This window comes from Urocampus carinirostris, chromosome 6, assembly GCF_059441175.1.
Source record: "Urocampus carinirostris isolate Australia breed hairy pipefish chromosome 6, RoL_Ucar_1.0, whole genome shotgun sequence".
Taxonomy (NCBI): Eukaryota; Metazoa; Chordata; class Actinopteri; order Syngnathiformes; family Syngnathidae; genus Urocampus; species Urocampus carinirostris.
Genome location: NC_142354.1, coordinates 40,948,973 through 40,967,627, shown reverse-complemented (window position 1 = coordinate 40,967,627; position 18,655 = coordinate 40,948,973). Strand labels below are relative to the sequence as shown.

General features: G+C 40.1%; 1 protein-coding gene across 3 annotated transcripts in view; it reads left to right on the top strand.

The window, feature by feature from the left end:
- slc12a5a (solute carrier family 12 member 5a) overlaps positions 1-18,655 on the top strand; it is a 320,066-nt gene that overhangs the window by 194,737 nt on the left and 106,674 nt on the right. For all 3 annotated transcript variants that reach the window (XM_088339009.1, XM_088339007.1, XM_088339010.1), the window contains exon 2: positions 16,801-16,901. In XM_088339009.1, the coding sequence (XP_088195135.1) occupies positions 16,801-16,901 (101 nt within the window). The remainder of the gene's footprint in view (positions 1-16,800; positions 16,902-18,655) is intronic.

Here is an 18,655-nt window from a genome sequence, read left to right as displayed (position 1 = left end):
TAAATGGTGAACGGTGTGTTGTGGAATCAAATACACTAAAATAATTAATACCAGTACGTTTAAATTTACATTCCTTTATGTCAAGCCTATATTTGGTTGCTCATTTTCCCTCCTGGTCGAACTGATTTTAGTGAGATTTATTTATTCTTTTACTTTGTATGATGAGCGTGTGAATAGTTAAACCGTAATTTCTCCTTTTTTTTCCTTTGGTTTACTTCAACGACTACAGTTGTCTTCCTGTATACTGAAAACAAATATTGGTATCTTTCATACTAAAAACTAGAGTCTTCCTCTGCGATGAAAACTAGCATTTTGTTCTTCTGCAACAAAAACTATTCACCTATATCTATGCCAAAAACTAGCATCCTGTTCCGTGGTGAAAACTAGCATTGGGGTTTTCCAAGCTAAATGCTAGTGTAGTCTCTCTCTATGCTAAAAAACAAGCATCTCCTAGACATTCTCTTTCCTATGCTAATAACTAGTGTCTTTTTCAAACGTTTGACTGGGCTTCCATGACAAAAACAAGCGATTTATTGTTTTGCAAAAATGATGTTGGCAAGCTGTTTGGATTTATTTTCATTTTGTTTCCGTCGCATTTTATGTTAGTTTTGCCGGAGATCAAAGAGATCAAAGCCAGGAGAGAAAGCTTACCACGTGTTGTGAGTCATCCTTTTTCATAATTCATCATTTTAATTTTTGCCGTTTCATGTATTTCGTTACACCCCAAGCCTGCACCAAATTTAGTAATTTTATTCATATTTAGTTTCTTTTGTCTTTTATTAGCATATTTGGTATTGGAGTAATCAAATAGTAATTGAAAGTACCGTATTTTCCGCACTATAAGGCGCACCTAAAAGCCTTTATTTTTTTCAAAAGCTGACCATGCGCCTTATAATACAGTGCGCCTTATATATGGATCAATATTAAGTCGCAGAGCTCGCAACAAAGGCAAGCAGCCGCCGACTAGATTTTTCCTCGTAAGCGATGTGGTCTGCGGTGTATGCTGGGATACATATGCCGGCGTTTCATTTCCCAGCCAATGTGTCAATCATCATTTGAATCGATCACTATTGGCTAAACTTATTCGGAGGTAAAGAGGGCGTATCCTTTTTATCATTTACAGGCCCGCATAGGCTAAAGGGGCCAAACAAAGCCTGCAATTGGCCGAAAAAGATGAATGTGATGAACTACGGCATAGAGAAAACATGTGTTATTATTCTGTATTTGTAAATATTTTACTCTCCTGGATTTACTACACTCATGGATATAAGAAGACCATGGTTGCACATTATTATTGAATGCAACGACTTCGGTGAGCTACTCCGGCTATATATTTTCCCAGTATCTTGTTTCAGACTAATCTTGATGTTTCTGTGATGAGTCTATTTTTAAATTAAACTAAATGTTTATTGTCATATGCACAGTAAAGTTGCGAGCGAGAAAGAAAATAGAAACTAAGGAATGGTTGGCATTTCTTGAATCCCTAGACTTTAACCTTCCGAATGATATTTGGAACGATGCATTTGAGTGACATCGTGCAGACACTGTTTCCGTACATGTCTGAGACACGTATTTGTTTCTGTGCAAGCTTTTCGAATGTTAAGGGGGTAATAAGTTTGACTGAACTATCTGACTGTTTTGTCGACGTTCCCATTGTAGCGCCTCATAATCCGGTGCGCCTTATGTATGGAAAATATAGGACCAAAAACCATTTTTTGGGGGTGCGCCCTATAACCCGGTGCGCCTTATAGTGCGGAAAATACGGTAATCAAATTAAAATAACCCTACCCAACCCTGGGTATTTGTCATTCCTATTGCCAGATGAGCATGCTCGCCGTTAGGAACCAACCTTCTCTCCAAGGTAATCCTTCAATGCACAGCCATTCTTCATCATTCCTCATCATAAGACTCGACCCCAATGCCGAGACAACACGCTAAAAGCCTCAATACACGTTCTTGTCCATGTCTCCGGTGCGATCCGGCAAGCCAATCAGGAAGCAGGAATTAAAAGCGAAGGAGGTGAAGTGAAAGCGGAAGGAGCCTTGTCAAAATGGAAGTGGGCAAAGCAAAGCGAGGCATTAAAATTCATCGTGAGCCAAAGTAGCAGTCCGAATACTGACAAGGGCAGGGGCCCACTTCTGCAGTCACATACAGTTACAGTGACATAAATGTTCCTTTTTAAAAATGCAGCCCGGCCAAGAATAATCCAGGCTGAGGGAGAGTAGGTGGGAAAAGACAGAGATTGTTTTATACAAGGAAGGTTGCGTCTCTTATATGCTTCCGCCATTGCTGCCACAGCAGCTGGGAAGCGGCGAAGATCTGAGAAAATGTCTATTTATGACTCTGTGGGTGTGTAGGAGTGCGTATCTGTGTGTGGGCTGATTTGGGCTTCTAACCATATGCTGTTGCTATTTTATTTCTCCCTACATTCTGCCGTTAGTGTTTGTTAAAATGTGTAATTCACTTGTGCAAGATAGTAATTACACATAGCATAAAAAGAACGACTCAAGAGCGATATCATAACGTCTCCAACGTGTAATCTGCCTTTTGTGGTTTAAAATAATTTACCGTAAAATCCGGACTCTAGAGTGCACCTGATTATAAGCTGCACCCACCACTTTTTAAGTGATTTTCCACTTTTGTACTTACACAAGCCGCACCTGTGTATAAGCCCGCATTAAAATTGTGACACGATCACAAGTTTAACGCAGACCAGGTTGTAAGTTCCACGATTGTAATTTTGTAGAGATTTATTGTTCCATATTCTTTATCAATTCTCCGTCAAATCATAATACACTACAAAGCCAATAGGCCGAGACACTTGCTCCCAGCCAAGAGGATGAGTCAAGGTCCTAGCTTCCAACCGACAGAATCCAAAAGTCAATAGTACACAATCCTAGAGCCACAGTCAGCATCATGAATTAAAAATGATACCCGTAATTAACGTATGATGCAGACTTGTAAAGTCCGGGTCCCGTTGAAAGTAATCCAAGGAAACAAAATGTATATTTCCAAAGTGAAGGGTGGGAAAAATATATCCACTATTGTCCGCTGCGACAACAGACAGATCTACCGGTAACTCAGCGTTACCCCACTTCCCATCCGCCCGCGTTTGCTCCGCCCCTTCTTTTTGATTCGCCCGTAGAACACATAACAGAATAAATCTCTAAAATAAATACATTACAAAAATATACAGTTGCAAATACATATTATACATGGTTACACATATTTACGAAGAAAGACGGCACACCGGGAGAGTTTTCAAAGCTTTAATAATAATAATATAACTTTCATCCCAAACCGTGCCTTTGAAAGGTACCAACACGCTAGTAGGATCACGCTCGCAATGCATCAATAGTGCCTGTCAAAGAAAAAAGCATCCCGTGATTGTGAAATTCACGATAGATCGTCCTCAACTTCCTCCTCATAACTATGGCCATCAAGGGCGTCTTCCTCATTATTGGAACGTACCTTTACTTAACAGACAATCTATGCATAAACTTAGAGGTTGCAGTCTTTCTTGGCGCACATATTCTACTGGTCTTAATTTTACCTTTTATACTCCAGCGCTGCTGGTGGCCGTTAGAAACATTACATAAATTGGCCGCTTCACTGAATAAGCCGCAGGGCTGAACATTTGGGGAAAAAGTAGCGGCTTACAGTCCGGAATTTACGGTACTAGAGTTTCGAGCAAAATAACTGACCTTCTGCGTTGTTTTCTTTTTGCTTTGTTACTGAATGTTTTTCTTTAATGTACATCTAAGTAAAACAACCTGGTTGAGATCAAATCTGTTTATTGTAATTTGTGTCAAGCATGTACCTAGGACAAGGACCTCTTTTTTTTTTCAAATTAGGGTTTAAATGCATTGTAACAGATTTGTGTGGTTGATGATGTCGCTTTGGTTTTGTAGATAAGCACGTTTTACAAAAGGAAAAAAAAAAAGTTTTAGCCTTGATTAAGAAGAATCTTTGGGTTTCTTGTTTTTCAGGTCCTCCAATACCAAATATGCTAATAAAATACAAAATAAACTAAATATGAATAAAAATTATGACTCACAACACGTGGTAAGCTTTCTCTCCTGGCTTTGATCTCCGGCAAAACTAACATAAAATGAAAATAAATCCAAACAGCTTGCCAACATCATTTTTGCCGTTCCATGTGTTCCGTTACTCCCCAAGCCTGCACAAAATGTAGTCATTTTATTCATATTTAGTTCATTTTGTCTTTTATTAGCATATTTGGTATTGGAGTAATCCAAAAGTAATTGAAAGTAATCCAGTTAAAGTAATCCTACCCAACCCTGGTTATATTTGATGGTCTAAAATCCATAACCTTCATTGTTTTTGCCTTTTGTTTGTTTGTTTTTTTGGTTCATGTCGTCACAAAAGAAAGATCATAACTTACTTACTCACCGTATAGATATAGATAGATGGATGGATGGATGGATGGATGGATGGATGGATAGATAGATAGATACTTTATTCATGCCCCCTGTGTTTCATGCAGAGCAACAGACAGAAACGAGCTCGGTGGCCTTAGAGTAGGTTATTCTCGTCCAAGAATGGGAGATAACAGGTTCAAGCCTTGACTAAGTCAAGCCTTACAACATTTCTGGGTGATCGTTCACATTTCCAACTGAATGCAACTTTTAAACCTTTTGTTTGATTACCGCTGTATTTTTAAATGCACACACTTTTATGCTTTTCTGTGTTGTGCCTAAAACTGACCCAACCATTCATCCTGTCTGATGATTTGGAGTTAAACGGAGAGTTTGGTAAGCATGTTCCTTATCTAAATAATTACTAGTTTAAAAGTAAGTGCATGCTGTGCGGATCCTTCAGGAAGAGAACAAAAATCAAATAATAGCAAGAGAGAAGCCCAGCAGGCCAAAGATCTTGCTTCTTGTGCAGAGGGTAACATTTCATGCATACCCAGGGCTCTTTTACTCACTCACTCACTCACTCACTCAAGTAATTATCATTGGCATATTTTTGTTCACAGCGGCGCAGTGCTTAGCGCGTGTGCGGCACAGTTCTAAGGTCTCGGGAACCTCCTGTGTGGGTTCAAATCCAGCTACCGGACTTCCTGTGCGGAGTTTGTATGTTCTCGCCGTGCTTGCGTGGGTTTCCTCCGCTTTCCTCCCACATTCTAAAGACATGCATTTCAGGTGGATTGGCCGGTTCAAATTGTCCCTTGGTGTGAATGCGAGCGAGTTGTCTGTCCCTGTGTGCCCTGCGATTGGCTGGCAGCCAGTTCAGGGTGTCCCCTGCCCACTGCCCGATGATTGCTGGGATGGGCTCCTGGACCCCCGCGACCCTACTGAGGATAAGCGGTGCAGCTAATGAGATGAGATGAGATATTTTTGTTCTCATCGGTACAACACCCTTCCTCCTGCCTCGTCTAAAAAACATACACACGTTTTTCTTGTATATTAAGAGCATCTACTCTTTTTCATTTACCAATCCAAAGTCATATAGCAATTTTGCATGGATTTAGTATGTGGGAGAAACCCATCCATGCAAGCAAAAGGATCCGTATGGTCAGTGCTAAAAATCAAATCCATAATCTTAAAACTGTGAGGCACCCATGCAAAAATTGAGTGCAGCTGCTTGCCCTTACAAAATATTTTCCATCAAAATATCCATGTGACCCGCTTCTGCGATTAACATCCCAAAAAAAGCTTTTGACGTATTGCCAGAACGTCCCATGGATCAGTCTGAGTAAATGTTAATATATTTTCAATCCCGATTTGACTGGAATTTAGATTAAAGTGACCTTAATCCTTCACCTTTTTCCACCGGCAACGAGTGAGACACGCGGTTCAGAAGAATCCTATAGCCTCTCCACTGGCAGACTGAAGTGTTGTACTTGGACTCGTCTTTTGGACAGAAGCCACGGTTTGTAAAGATTGGTTTTGGTGACGCACAAATTGAATCATGGCTTGAAAACGGACGATTCTATCAATGGGATCTGACAAAAGAACTGGTTTCAGGATACTTACAGGCAGTGCTCCCCATAAGCTGCGCGTGTGCGCAATTGCGCACTGCTCGCATATTCCCAGCGCACAAGAAAATCTAGCCACAAAAATGAGGGCTCAAAATTACTAATTATCAAGCGACTTAAGTCAAAGTTACAGTGCATGAAGGTAAAAATACACGGGTTCCCTGACGTTGTGTCCTAAATGCGGTATTTTGAAGTCGAGTCGAAGGAGAACGAAGTTGAGTAAAGTTAGTAGAGTTTGTCGAGAACCGGCTTCTTCGGCTCGGCTCACTAAAAGGAACCGGCCGGCTCTTTCGGGTCCTAAACGGCTCTTCGGGTTGTTTTTGCTTCTTTAATCCCAACATGACCTAATATTATGTAAAATTATGCACAAAATGACTTAAAGGAAGTGGGGAATAGAACAAAAAAGGAAAAAAATACCAAAATGAAACAGTAGTGAAAAGCTGAGAAAAAAAGAAACAAAAGGAAGAGAAAAAAGACTACACAAGGAGAAAAAAAAGGAAAAAAGAAGAAAAAGTTTGTGTTGCATTCAAATAATTTCCAATTATATCAAGTGAATCTTGTTGCCAACATTGTACTTCAACTAAAAATTGTGATTAAGTACAGTTCTGTATCTCACAACCGACTAAATAAGTCCCCGAAAATGTTAATATTATGCGACAATATATATGAGGAAATAAAAAGAAATGGATATCTTGTGAAAGAATTGTAAGAACAAACGACGTTTGTAGGCCGTACAACCTTTGCAATAGTACATGAATCAATTAATTCAAAAGACAAAAATACTTTTGCATTGCCGGAAACTCAGCAAAATGTAACTTGATAATTAATTATCTTGCCACACTCGGGATTATGGTTGCTCACTGTTGTTTCAAGCGCTGCTCACCGACTTTGTGTGAACGCTCAGACCCGTAAGGAAAATTAGAGGGAACATTGCTTACAGGCACTTGAAATCCTTGAAAACGCTTGAATTTTAATGTTGTGTTTTCAAGCATTGAAAATTGTCTGTAAATGCTTGTATTTTTATGTTTCTCAAAAGGTCTGCTTGAAAATAAGGCTGAGACTGCTTGCGTAGCTTGTGTTTGCCATTGAATTGCAATGGCAGCTGGTATAAGTTTGTGTTACATTGCCCCATGATACGTCATCGCCACCTACAGGACAGGTGCATGCTAAACCTAAACAGAGCTTGATGAAATGTGTATTAGTGCAAGGATTACGAAACAATTATGGACAATTGTTATGGCCCCAGGTGTGTTTTGTGAAGGAAAGAACTCCCCGCTATTGAAATTGTAAGCTACACATTACTGTAATATTACCCAAAACATTTATGAGGAGAGATTTGTCTCAAAAATATTTACACCCGTATGGTTCAGATCCACAAATATCTTTGCAGGATAAAGGTGTGCGAACCCCTGTAGCTTCTTTCGAATATTGAATGTGACTTAATGATCAAAACAAGGAGGATTACATATATCTTTTAAGATTCCAAGGTAATTTATGTTTAGTATTTTGGGAGTTAAGCATAATTTTAAGTGAATCATTATTAAAAGGGATCTTTTTTGCCCGCTGCCTCACTCTTATCATTAGAATCAATAGTGTTTTATTCAAACTAATCAAGTCAAGTCAAACTTATTTATATAGCCCTTAATCACAAAAATGTCTCAAAGGACTGCACAGGAGTACAATGACACAATTACCTGATCTTAAACCAACATGCGGGCAAGGAACAACTCAAAACCTCAGCGTGAGGAAAAAGAGAAACCTTTAGAAGGGACCTCGCAAGTGGTATCCCCATTTCAAGATGAATTACATTTAGCCTTACAGTACACAAGCATAGTAAACACTAGGTAACATTTTGAAAATTTGTCCAGAAAGTGCACGACAGCAGCGGCGCCCCCCAGCTGTAAACTAGCCTAGAACGTCAATGGCGGCCACAACGCAGCTTCCCATCTCTGCCAGCTGGTCCATGCAGGCGTTCACATGCTTTAGGTCAAAAGTGTGTCTTAAGCCTTGATTTAAAAACTTCGATTGAGGTTGCAGATCTTATCTCCGGAGGCAGGGCATTCCATTGCACCGGGGACTGGATGGAGAACGCTCTCGAGCCTGCAGACTTCTTGGCTCTCGGAGTCACCAGTAGACCGGCAGTTTCCGAGCGCAGACTCCGTGCAGGAACATAGGGGGAAATCAAATCAGAGAGATAAGAGGGTTCAAGTCCATGCAAACATTTACATGTTAATAAGAGAACCTTAAAGTCACAACTTAAGTGGACTGGGAGCCAGTGCAAGTTGGCCAATACAGGAGTAATATGCTCAAACTTTTTGGTCTTAGTCAAAAGTATCGCTGCTGCATTCTGAACCAGCTGCAAACTTTTGATGCTAGACATCGGGAGACCAGAAAGCAATACATTACAGTAATCAAGCCGAGAAGTAATAAACGCATGAATTAAAGTAATGGATATTGTTAAATCTCTATTCTCTTCACAAACACGCTGCACCGGTCGATTACGCAAATTCAAATGCTTTTGGGTGACAGCTCCCTTATGGCTCCGTCTAAGAAACAGAATCATTGTGAATAGGGCCAACAACCCCACTGGTCACTCATTTCCTGTATTTACATAGTCACACTGACTTATTATTTGAAGGTTATCAACCCTATTGAGGCCTAAAAGGCAATAATATCTCTGTCAGTACAGTGCAAGTACAGACAGTGACAAATAGGGTAATGGACAAGTTGTCGGACTCAGCATGTTTGGGAGGTGAACCCTAAATGGGGTAGATGGTGCGTCGGGAACACAGTGATCTGCTTTGGCCGGTTGCCCAGGAGACTGTAAATACGCTCACAACAACGACAATCAAAAAAGGCACCTTCACGCGAGAGTGACCTACGTTTTGAGAATGACAAGTGCAGTGAGGTTTAATTTGAATAGAATAGAATAGAATAAGGAACAGAGAAGATAAGGTTATAAAACAAGGAGGATAAGTTTAAAGTTTTTTTACACAATATGTACACAAAGAAATGACGGCATATAGGATGTTACATACAGTTGGTATCGTAAGGGTTTGTGCAATACGCATTTGGTGCAAAAATAGTCAACATAGTGCAAAAAAATAGTCAACATTGTGCAAGGTGAGCAGTAAACATAGTGCAGTCAACATTGTGCAAGAAACATAGACGTGAGTACCATTTTATGTTCGTATGAGGTAGTTTGTTTGCAAGAGTTTTCAGTTTTTTGTGCGTTGTGTGTTTAGGGTAGTAATGGCTCTGGGGAAGAAACTGTCTATGAGTCTGTTTGTTTTTGTTTTGTGTGACCTGTAGCGCTTGCCGGAAGGCAGCAGGTCAAAGAGGTGGTGGCCGGGGTGAGAAAAGTCCTTGATGATTTTTTCTGCTCTGCTGAGGTAGCAAGAGCAGGCAATGTCCTCCAGACTGGGCAGAGAGCAACCGACAATTTTCTGGGCTGTTTTGATGACCCTCTGGAGCGTTTTCGTATCTGCTGCTGTGCACCCAGCATACCACACCCTAATGCAGTATGTTAGAATGCTCTCCACTGTGGCTTTGTAAAAGGACACCTGCAGCTGCTGTTTTAGATGATTTTTCCTGAGCACTCTCAGGAAATGTAGTCGCTGCTGGGCCTTCCCTACCACCGCTCTGGTGTTTGCAGACCAGGAGAGGTCGTCGGAGATGTGCACACCCAGAAATTTGAAAGAGTGGACTCTCTCTACACAGTCTCCTATTATGATGAGTGGTGCTGGATTCCTGCCATCCCTTCTGAAGTCCAGTATCAGTTCTTTTGTTTTTGTGGTGTTCAGTATGAGGTGGTTTTTCGAACACCACGTTGACAGTGACTCCGCCTCATCCCTGTATGACGCCTCGTCCCCTTCAGAGATGAGGCCGATCAAGGTGGTATCGTCGGCGAACTTAATGATTGTGTTTGTGAGGTGGGTCGGTGAGCAGTCGGAGGTGTAGATGGTGAAAAGCAGGGGGCTCAGTGCACAACCATGGGGGGATCCAGTGCTCAGTGTTAGGGTGGGAGAGACGTGGTTAAAATTTGGCTTCCCATTATAGTTTGCATGCGTGAAAAAACATTATACAGCGTGATTTTTAGCAATGAAGTATTTGAAAGTGACAACCACTTGAAAAACATCACATTGCCTAAGATTAAGTAATCACCAAACCACGGTCCCTTACCTTTTGGCAAAATGAAACCGATAATTTATTAATCCTTAACGAAACTTTGGGATTTAGAGATTTTTTTGTTTTAGGGTAGAATTCGTAAGAGGATCCTGTGCACAGCGAGCCTCAAAGCTGTGGATTTGGACCATCGATAGCGAGAGGCTTTGACAGCGTGAGCCGGTGTTGGACGCCTCCCATCAGATCTCGGCACACTAAGCCGCTCACGGGGAGGCGAGTTCTTCTTGAGCTGTGTCATGTTTCCTGAAATGGGCTGTCCATCATTTGTGCATTGATGGAGTTTAATTAATAGAGCTGACACAGAGCGCTAAGCCACGCCCACCATAGTTATGTTTTCCATGTATCACACGAGGAGCAAATAGAAGCGGCCGAAAGAACAGCAAGCGATTCTTTAGTCGCTAATCCTGATAGCCTATCAGTTATCCCTTATTATGCAGACTTATCTGAAAAGACAGTATAAAAAGGTCTCATTTATTATATTCGGTGTTATATTGATGGCCTCAAGGTGTCCAAAGTAGCTAATAACATTTTAAGGTTGGCGATCCATGAGGAAGTCAGAACTACTTATAGACAGGGTTGGGTAGGGTTACTTTAACTGGATTACTTTCAATTACTTTTGGATTACTCCAATATTAAATATGCTAGTAAAAGACAAAAGAAACTAAATGTGAATAAAATGATGACTCACAACACGTGTTAAGCTTTCTCTCCTGACTTTGATCTCTTTGATCTCCGGCAAAACTAACATAAAATGCGACAGAAACAAAATGAAAATAAATCCAAACAGCTTGCCAACATCATTTTTGCTGTTCCGTGTATTCCGTTACTCCCCAAGCCTGCACAAAATGTAGTCATTGTATTCATATTCAGTTTCTTTTGTCTTTTATTAGCATATTTGGTAAAAGTAATTGAAAGTAATCCAGTTAAAGTAACCCTACCCAACCCTGATTATATCATATTCTAACAGTGTTGGGTAGGGTTACTTTAACGGGATTACTTTCAATTACTTTTGGATTACTGCAATTGCAAATAAACCCTGATTATATCATATTCTAACAGGGTTGTGTAGGGTTACTTTAACTGGATTACTTTCAATCACTTTTGGATTACTGCAATTATAAATAAACCCTGATTATATCATATTCTAACAGTGTTGGGTAGGGTTACTTTAACGGGATTACTTTCAATTACTTTTGGATTACTGCAATTGCAAATAAACCCTGATTATATCATATTCTAACAGGGTTGTGTAGGGTTACTTTAACTGGATTACTTTCAATCACTTTTGGATTACTGCAATTATAAATAAACCCTGATTATATCATATTCTAACAGGGTTGGGTAGGGTTACTTTAACTTGATTACTTTCAATTACTTTTGGATTACTCCAATACCAAATATGCTAGTAAAAGACAAAAGAAACTAAATGTGAATAAAATGATGACTCACAACACGTGGTAAGCTTTCTCTCCTGGCTTTGATCTCTTTGATCTCCGGCAAAACGAACATAAAATGCGACAGAAACAAAATGAAAATAAATCCAAACAGCTTGCCAACATCATTTTTGCCGTTCCATGTATTCCGTTACCCCCCAAGCCTGCACAAAATGTAGTAATTGTATTCATATTTAGTTTAATACAAGTAGTAAAAAGGTCCTTTCCTGACCCAAATTAGGTTATTTTTCACCCAATCACTTTTAGATTATATTGTATAATCAATTGTTACAGTTGCCCTGCGATTGGCTGGCAACCAGTTCAGGGTGTCCCCTGCCCACTGCCCGATGATTGCTGGGATGGGCTCCAGCACCCCCGCGACCCTACTGAGGATAAGCGGTGTAGCTAATGAGATGAGAATTGTTACAGTTTAGTTATTCAAAACCCTTTCTGTGATGATGGAAGAGTACCTGAAGGCCCTATTGTATTTCAAATCCACCCGAAGGCCTAGTGGGTTAGGAACACGGTTGGGTAGGGTTACTTTAACTTGATTACTTTCAATTACTTTTGGATTACTGCAATACCAAATATGCTAATAAAAGACAAAAGAAACTAAATATGAATAAAATGACTAAATTTGGTGCAGGCTTGGGGAGTAACGGAATACATGGAACGGCAAAAATGATGTCGGCAAGCTGTTTGGATTTATTTTCTTTTTTTTTCTGTCACATTTAATGTTAGTTTTGCCGGAGATTAAAGAGATCAAAGCCAGGAGAGAAAGCTTACCACGTGTTGTGAGTCATACTTGTATTTATAGTTTATTTTGTCTTTTATTAGCATATTTGGTATTGGAGTAATCCAAAAGAAATTGAAAGTAATCAAGTTAAAGTAACCCTACCCAACCCTGATCCTATCTATCCCATAATGTACAAATTTTACTTTTTTATGAAATGCCACCTTTCGCTTGTAATTGTTTTTGTCATATGCTTACAAGGTTTGCTAACCATGGCGCATTGATATACTCAAAAAAATTCAGTGCTCATTTTACCTCTGAGAAGTGATGGGTCCCGGGGACTCGCATGCTCAAAAATCTATGGGTCCCAACAGAGATCTATGGGTCCCCAAAATTGAGTGTGCTCCATGCCCTTACAAACTGTCGTATTTTCGCTTACAAATTACAAAAAATCTTTGTTTTTTTTTCAAACATGTTTATTTATGTAGTTTAACATGTTATATTGTACATGTGTTTCCTTATATCATATGTATTTTTAATGAACATTTTGTTGCGAGACACTGAGTTGCTCGACATGAATGAGGTTTATTATAAAAAAAATTCAAAAATGAAGTCGCTTGGACGTTCACTGTAGAAGGAAAAAATACATGCAATTATAATTAAGTAGAACAATACATTTTGTTATTCAAATTATGAATTCATTTTCTGCATTAAATTATGATTAAAAGGGATCACCACAAACCTGTCTTTTTTCATTGTCTCCTTTTATACTTCCTTTTTTTCTTAACTTCTTTATACAACATCATCATTCGTAATATAATGCATCAAAGCAAGTGAGCCGTTTGAGAGCCGGCTCTTTAATGAGTTGAGCCGAAAAAGCCGGATCTCTAAAAAGAGACGGACTTTCACTACACAACTCGAACTGGAGATCGGCGTGCAGACGAAAACTCGAACCGCTAGACCAAAACAACAATGGCGGAAAAGTTTGGAGTGCGGTAAATCTTTGTTAAAAAATGATAATGACAATTATCGCACGGTGATTTGACACGATGCGTCCCAGGCAAAAATGATGTGTCTAGAGACGCAGGGACGCGGGCAAACCAGAACACTGCCGCAGTAACTTAGACTTCTCTCACTGACAACTAACCGACCCAACAGCAGACTTACAGTAGAACAAATAACTCCGTTTCAGTTCCCATCAATCCTATGTACATTGATTTGGTTGAGATTGTGTGTGATACTAAAGGGGACAGGGCTGGCGTCTGCCTGGCGTTCTGATTGGCTGAAAACAGCGCTGTTGGGTCTGTTCAATTGCAAGGGTAGTAGGAAGAAATAAACTGAATAAACACATGCTTTGAGGGTGTCCAACCTCCATATTTGCTCAGGGTTTTGCGCTTCAGATCCTTTGTCCCTTTCATCAGATCGCTGCCTTTCTTGTTCTGTTCGGTCCTTTGATCTTAAAAGAAACGCTAATTACTAAAAACAACAAAGCGAAGATTGCTCATAATAGTATTTTTGAATAATTATTCGCATAAAAACATGCAAGTTGGCTACTATCGTTCATGGCCAGAAGCAGTGGCTTATTTTACTGTATTGTCTCATTTCCGCCTTATTTTGAAAATACCAATCAATTGTCACCAAGGGATTGTTGCATTTTACCATTGTGATGACAAGAAATCTATCAGCGGTGACACTACAGACATATTGGACTCGACACGGCGAGGACTCTGAAGCTTCAAACCATAGAGAAAAGGGACCTGTGTTTTCTCATACTGTCATTAAATGGATTTAGGGCTATTCTGAACTTTTCAGATTGCTGTACAAGATATTGCAGGCCCATAAATTCGATATGAGGCAACTACTCCATGCCTCTGCCCTTGTTTATTGTAAGCTGTGTGTGAGCTAGCTAGCTAGCTGTGGTGCTATTTTATGTGTTATCCTTTTTTTATCCACCCTGTGATTTTTTTAATAATCTAATGTGCCTTTTTGCTTATTTGTTCCTGTCCATCCAATAATTTTAGCTGCATACATCATGAAGGTCATAAAGCATGTTTGAAAATAGTTAGAAGAACTATATACTTTTACTTTCAAAAGATCGACGGCATTGGAATTACACTCGATCATTAACGAACGTGTGTTGACTGCATTCAAAAATGGTTAGTGGAACTCTTCTATGAGACGAAGATCAGCGATACATCTGGATGCATTGTTGAAACGATATCTGTAAGCCCCTGAAAATTCAAGCCTGAATATTTTGTTTTATTGGCAAGAATACGCCTAGTAGTACAGCCAGTGTGCCAGTGTCCCAGCGAGGGACAACACAGAATTACGGCACTATCAAGTGACCCTGGACTTGCCAATTTCTGGCTACACATTGACTATGCAATGACTATGTCTATGGGTATCAGAATGGACATCACCGCCCCTGATCCTTCTTAGCCAGAAAAGGGTGGCAAGTCCTCTCAGGGTTGTGGATAAGATCCTGTTCCAAGTAGATGACTTCAAGTATCTCTGGGTCTTGTTCACGAGTGAGGACAGGGTAGAGCAGAAGAATTACAGGCGGATTTGTGCAGTGCATGCCATCATGCGGACCCTGCACAGGTCAATCATGGTAAGGAAGGAGATGAACCTAAAGGCAAAGGTCTCGATTTATCAGTTAATCTACATACCTACCTTCACTTACCTGTAGGGTTAAAAATGGCAGATTGTGATAGAAAAAGTAAGATCCTGAGAACATGTGGCTGATGATATTTCCCTTCGCAGGTTGTCTGGACACTTAAAATACGGTGAAAAGTTCGGTCATACGTCGGTAAAAAGGAGCCAGTTACGGTGGCTCGGACATCTGGTAATGATGCCTTCTGGACTCCTCCCACGGGGGGTACTATAAGCTCATCTCACGCTCAGTGCAGGCGGTCCTGGGGATGACCCAAGACATGTTAGAGAGACTACATCCCTAGGCTGGCCTGGGGATCCTGTCAGATTAGTTGGACAAAGTGGCTGGGAATAGGGAGGTCTTTCAGGCTGCTGCACCCGTGACCTGACACCGGATACTCATAAGAAAAAGCATGGATGGTGAACCAGCAAACTACCAAATAGGTCTGACTGGTTAGACACCTCAGCTAAAATAGGCTCCAAAGTCATGGAAAAATGTTTTTGTCCCCCATATGTCCAAAGATTCCATCTCTTAAGTAATAAAACTTTTGAAGGTTCACAGCTAATCAGAGAAGTTGACCATCATTGTGTGCATATCGCCGCTCTTCTGAGTGTCTTCACGCTCTTTTTTTTTCTGGTCGGTGAATCTCATTTGCTGGTCTGTGTCTCACCGTGGCCGGCGTCACGCCACATGCCCACCGCATCGCGCTATAAATATCCTGGTCTCGCGGCAATGAGGGCTGGGAGCCAAAGGGCGAGCAATCTGTTGTCTCCCTGAGGATATGATCAAGGGCCGTGGTGCACAAAAGAGCAGGCATACAGAAAAGCTTTTCTTTGCCCTATTTTTTTCTTTTGTTCATCTGTTTCTTCCTTCCTTCTTCCCTTCCTCCCTTCCTTCCTTCTATCCTTCCTTCCTTCCTTCCCTTCTTTCTTTCTTTGCAATTTCCGTAACAAGAGTGCAATTGAAAGTAGTGCAATTGCATTGAGCAGCAATCCCATTTTCTATTACAACTGGCCAGAAATACTGTATATTACTCACAGTCTTATTCCCAGGGTTGGGTAGGGTTACTTTAACTTGATTACTTTCAATTACTTTTGGATTACTCCAATACCAAATATGCTAATAAAAGACAATAGAAACTAAATATGAATACAATTACAAAATTTTGTGCAGGCTTGGGGAGTAACGGAATACATGGAACGGCAAAAATGATGTTGGCAAGCTGTTTGGATTCATTTTCATTTTGTTTCTGTGGCATTTGATGTTAGTTTTGCCGGAGATCAAAGAGATCAAAGCCAGGAGAGAAAGCTTACCACGTGTTGTGAGTCATCATTTTATTCATATTTAGTTTATTTTATCTTTCATTAGCATATTTGGTATTGGGGTAATCCAAAAGTAATTGAAAGTAATCAAGTTAAAGTAACTCTACCCTACCCTGCTTATTCCTCACAGCCTTATGTGCTTGTATAGGGTGATGATGGCCTTTGGAAAAAAATGCCCCATTTTATTTTGTTATAAGTTTTGAAATTGTACACGTTACAATTACTCTTTATAATTGTGCCTCATTTTGAGATTCTAATTTTGGTGCTTCCTTAGCTGCATGTGCATGAAATGTACTGGGTAACACTGAGCATATTGCTAACACACACTTCATTAGCTGCGCTCATTTTCCCTGTAAAGTCCAACTGTGGCCACTTTGGCATCCCCACCTTTATCCTGGCGAGCATCCCTTAAACCATGACTCCGGTCTGTCTGCCGCGTGTTTGACTTCCTGTCGCCTTTCTGCTTGCAGGAGACAACAACCCGAAGGAGAGCAGCCCATTCATCAACAGCAGTGATGCGGCGGCAGAGAAGAGCCAGCAGTACGATGGCAAGCACATGGCCCTGTTTGAGGTAATCGCAGAAAGCTCCATTGTTATGCGAGACACCACAAAGGAACTTTCTCACATTTGTGTGGCCGCCTTGCCTTACCCACGTTCAATTTTGGTAACAACCAGTGTTCCCTCTAAGCCGCGCACGTGCGCAATTGCGCACTGCTCGCACATTCTCAGCGCACAAGAAAATCTAGCCAGCGCACAAAAATGAGGGCTCAAAATTACTAATTAAGAAGCGACTTAAGTCAAAGTTACTGTGCATGAAAGTAAAAATACACGGGTTCCCCTGACATTGTGTCCTAAATGCGGTATTTTGAAGTCGAGTCGAAGTAGAACGAAGGGTGAGTAAAGTTAGTAGAGTTGGTCGAGAACCGGCTTCTTCGGCTCGGCTCACTAAAAAGAAACCGGCTCTTTCGGGTCCTAAACAGCTCTTCGGGTTGTTTTTGCTTCTTTAATCCCAACATGACCAAATATTATGTACAATTATACACAAAATGACTTAAAGGAAGGGGGGAATAGAAAAAAAAAGAAAAAAATACCAAAATGAAAAGTTGAGAAAAAAGAAACAAAAGGAGGAGAAAAAAAGGAAAAATTCTGAAAAAAGACAGAAAAAAAGAAAAGAAAGAAACAAAGGAAAAGTAAATAGAGAACAACAAAGAAAAAAATACCAAAATGAAAAAGTAGTGAAAAGCTGAGAAAAAAAGAAACAAGAGGAAGAGAAAAAAAGAAGGAAAAATTTAGAACAAAGCCAGAAAAAAAGAAAAGAAAGAAATGTAGGAAAAAAGTAAATAGAGAACAAAAAGAAAAAAGCAACAGCTAGGAAAAAATAAACACAATGAGATTTTTTTTAAAGGAATTAAAAAAAAAGTAGAAAAAAAACACGAAAAAAAGAAGAAAAGTTTGTGTTGCATTCAAATAATTTCCAATTATATCAAGTGAATCTTGTTGCCAACATTGAGTTTCCACTAAAAAATGTGATTAAGTACAGTTGTGTATCTTACAACCGACTAAATAAGCCCCCAAAAATGTTAATATTATGCGACAAAATATATCAGGAAATAAAAAGAAATGGATATCTTGTGAAAGAATTGTAAGAACAAACGACGTTTGTAGGCCGTACAACTTTTGCAATAGTACATGAGTCAATTCATTCAAAAGAGAAAAATAATTTTGCATTGCCGGAAACTCTGCAAAATGTAACTTGATGCCATGTTTTGGACGTGTTTGATAATGAATTATCTTGCCACACTTGGGATTATGGTTGCTCACTGCTGTTTCAAGCGTTGCTCACCGACTTTGTGTGAATGCTCAGACCCGTGGAAAATTACAGGGAACATTGGTAACAACGGTGCAAAAACCGAGCAGGGGGCGGCGGGTTAATGCAACATAATCTCAAATGGGTACAGGGATCAATGTGAAAAAGAGCCAATTTGTTACAGATACCTGTCCCAAAATACTAAAATAGGCTGAATTTTGTGACATTTAAGCATAAAAAACTGTGTTTAATACAGATGCCATTGAAGGCGTGAGGAGTCCTTCTAAACACTGTACTACAAATCCTCTGCAGCTACTATTAAATAGTAATTATTGTCATTGAGAAAAATTCCCGCGTCCCTGCGTCCTAGACGAATCATTTTTGCTGGGGACGCATCGTCTCAAATCAACGTGCGTCCCCGGGACGCAACTTTTTCGACACAAAATTGTCATTATTACCCGATTACCTTTTTTTTTAACAAAGATTTACCGCACTCCAAACTTTTCGTCAGGCAGATC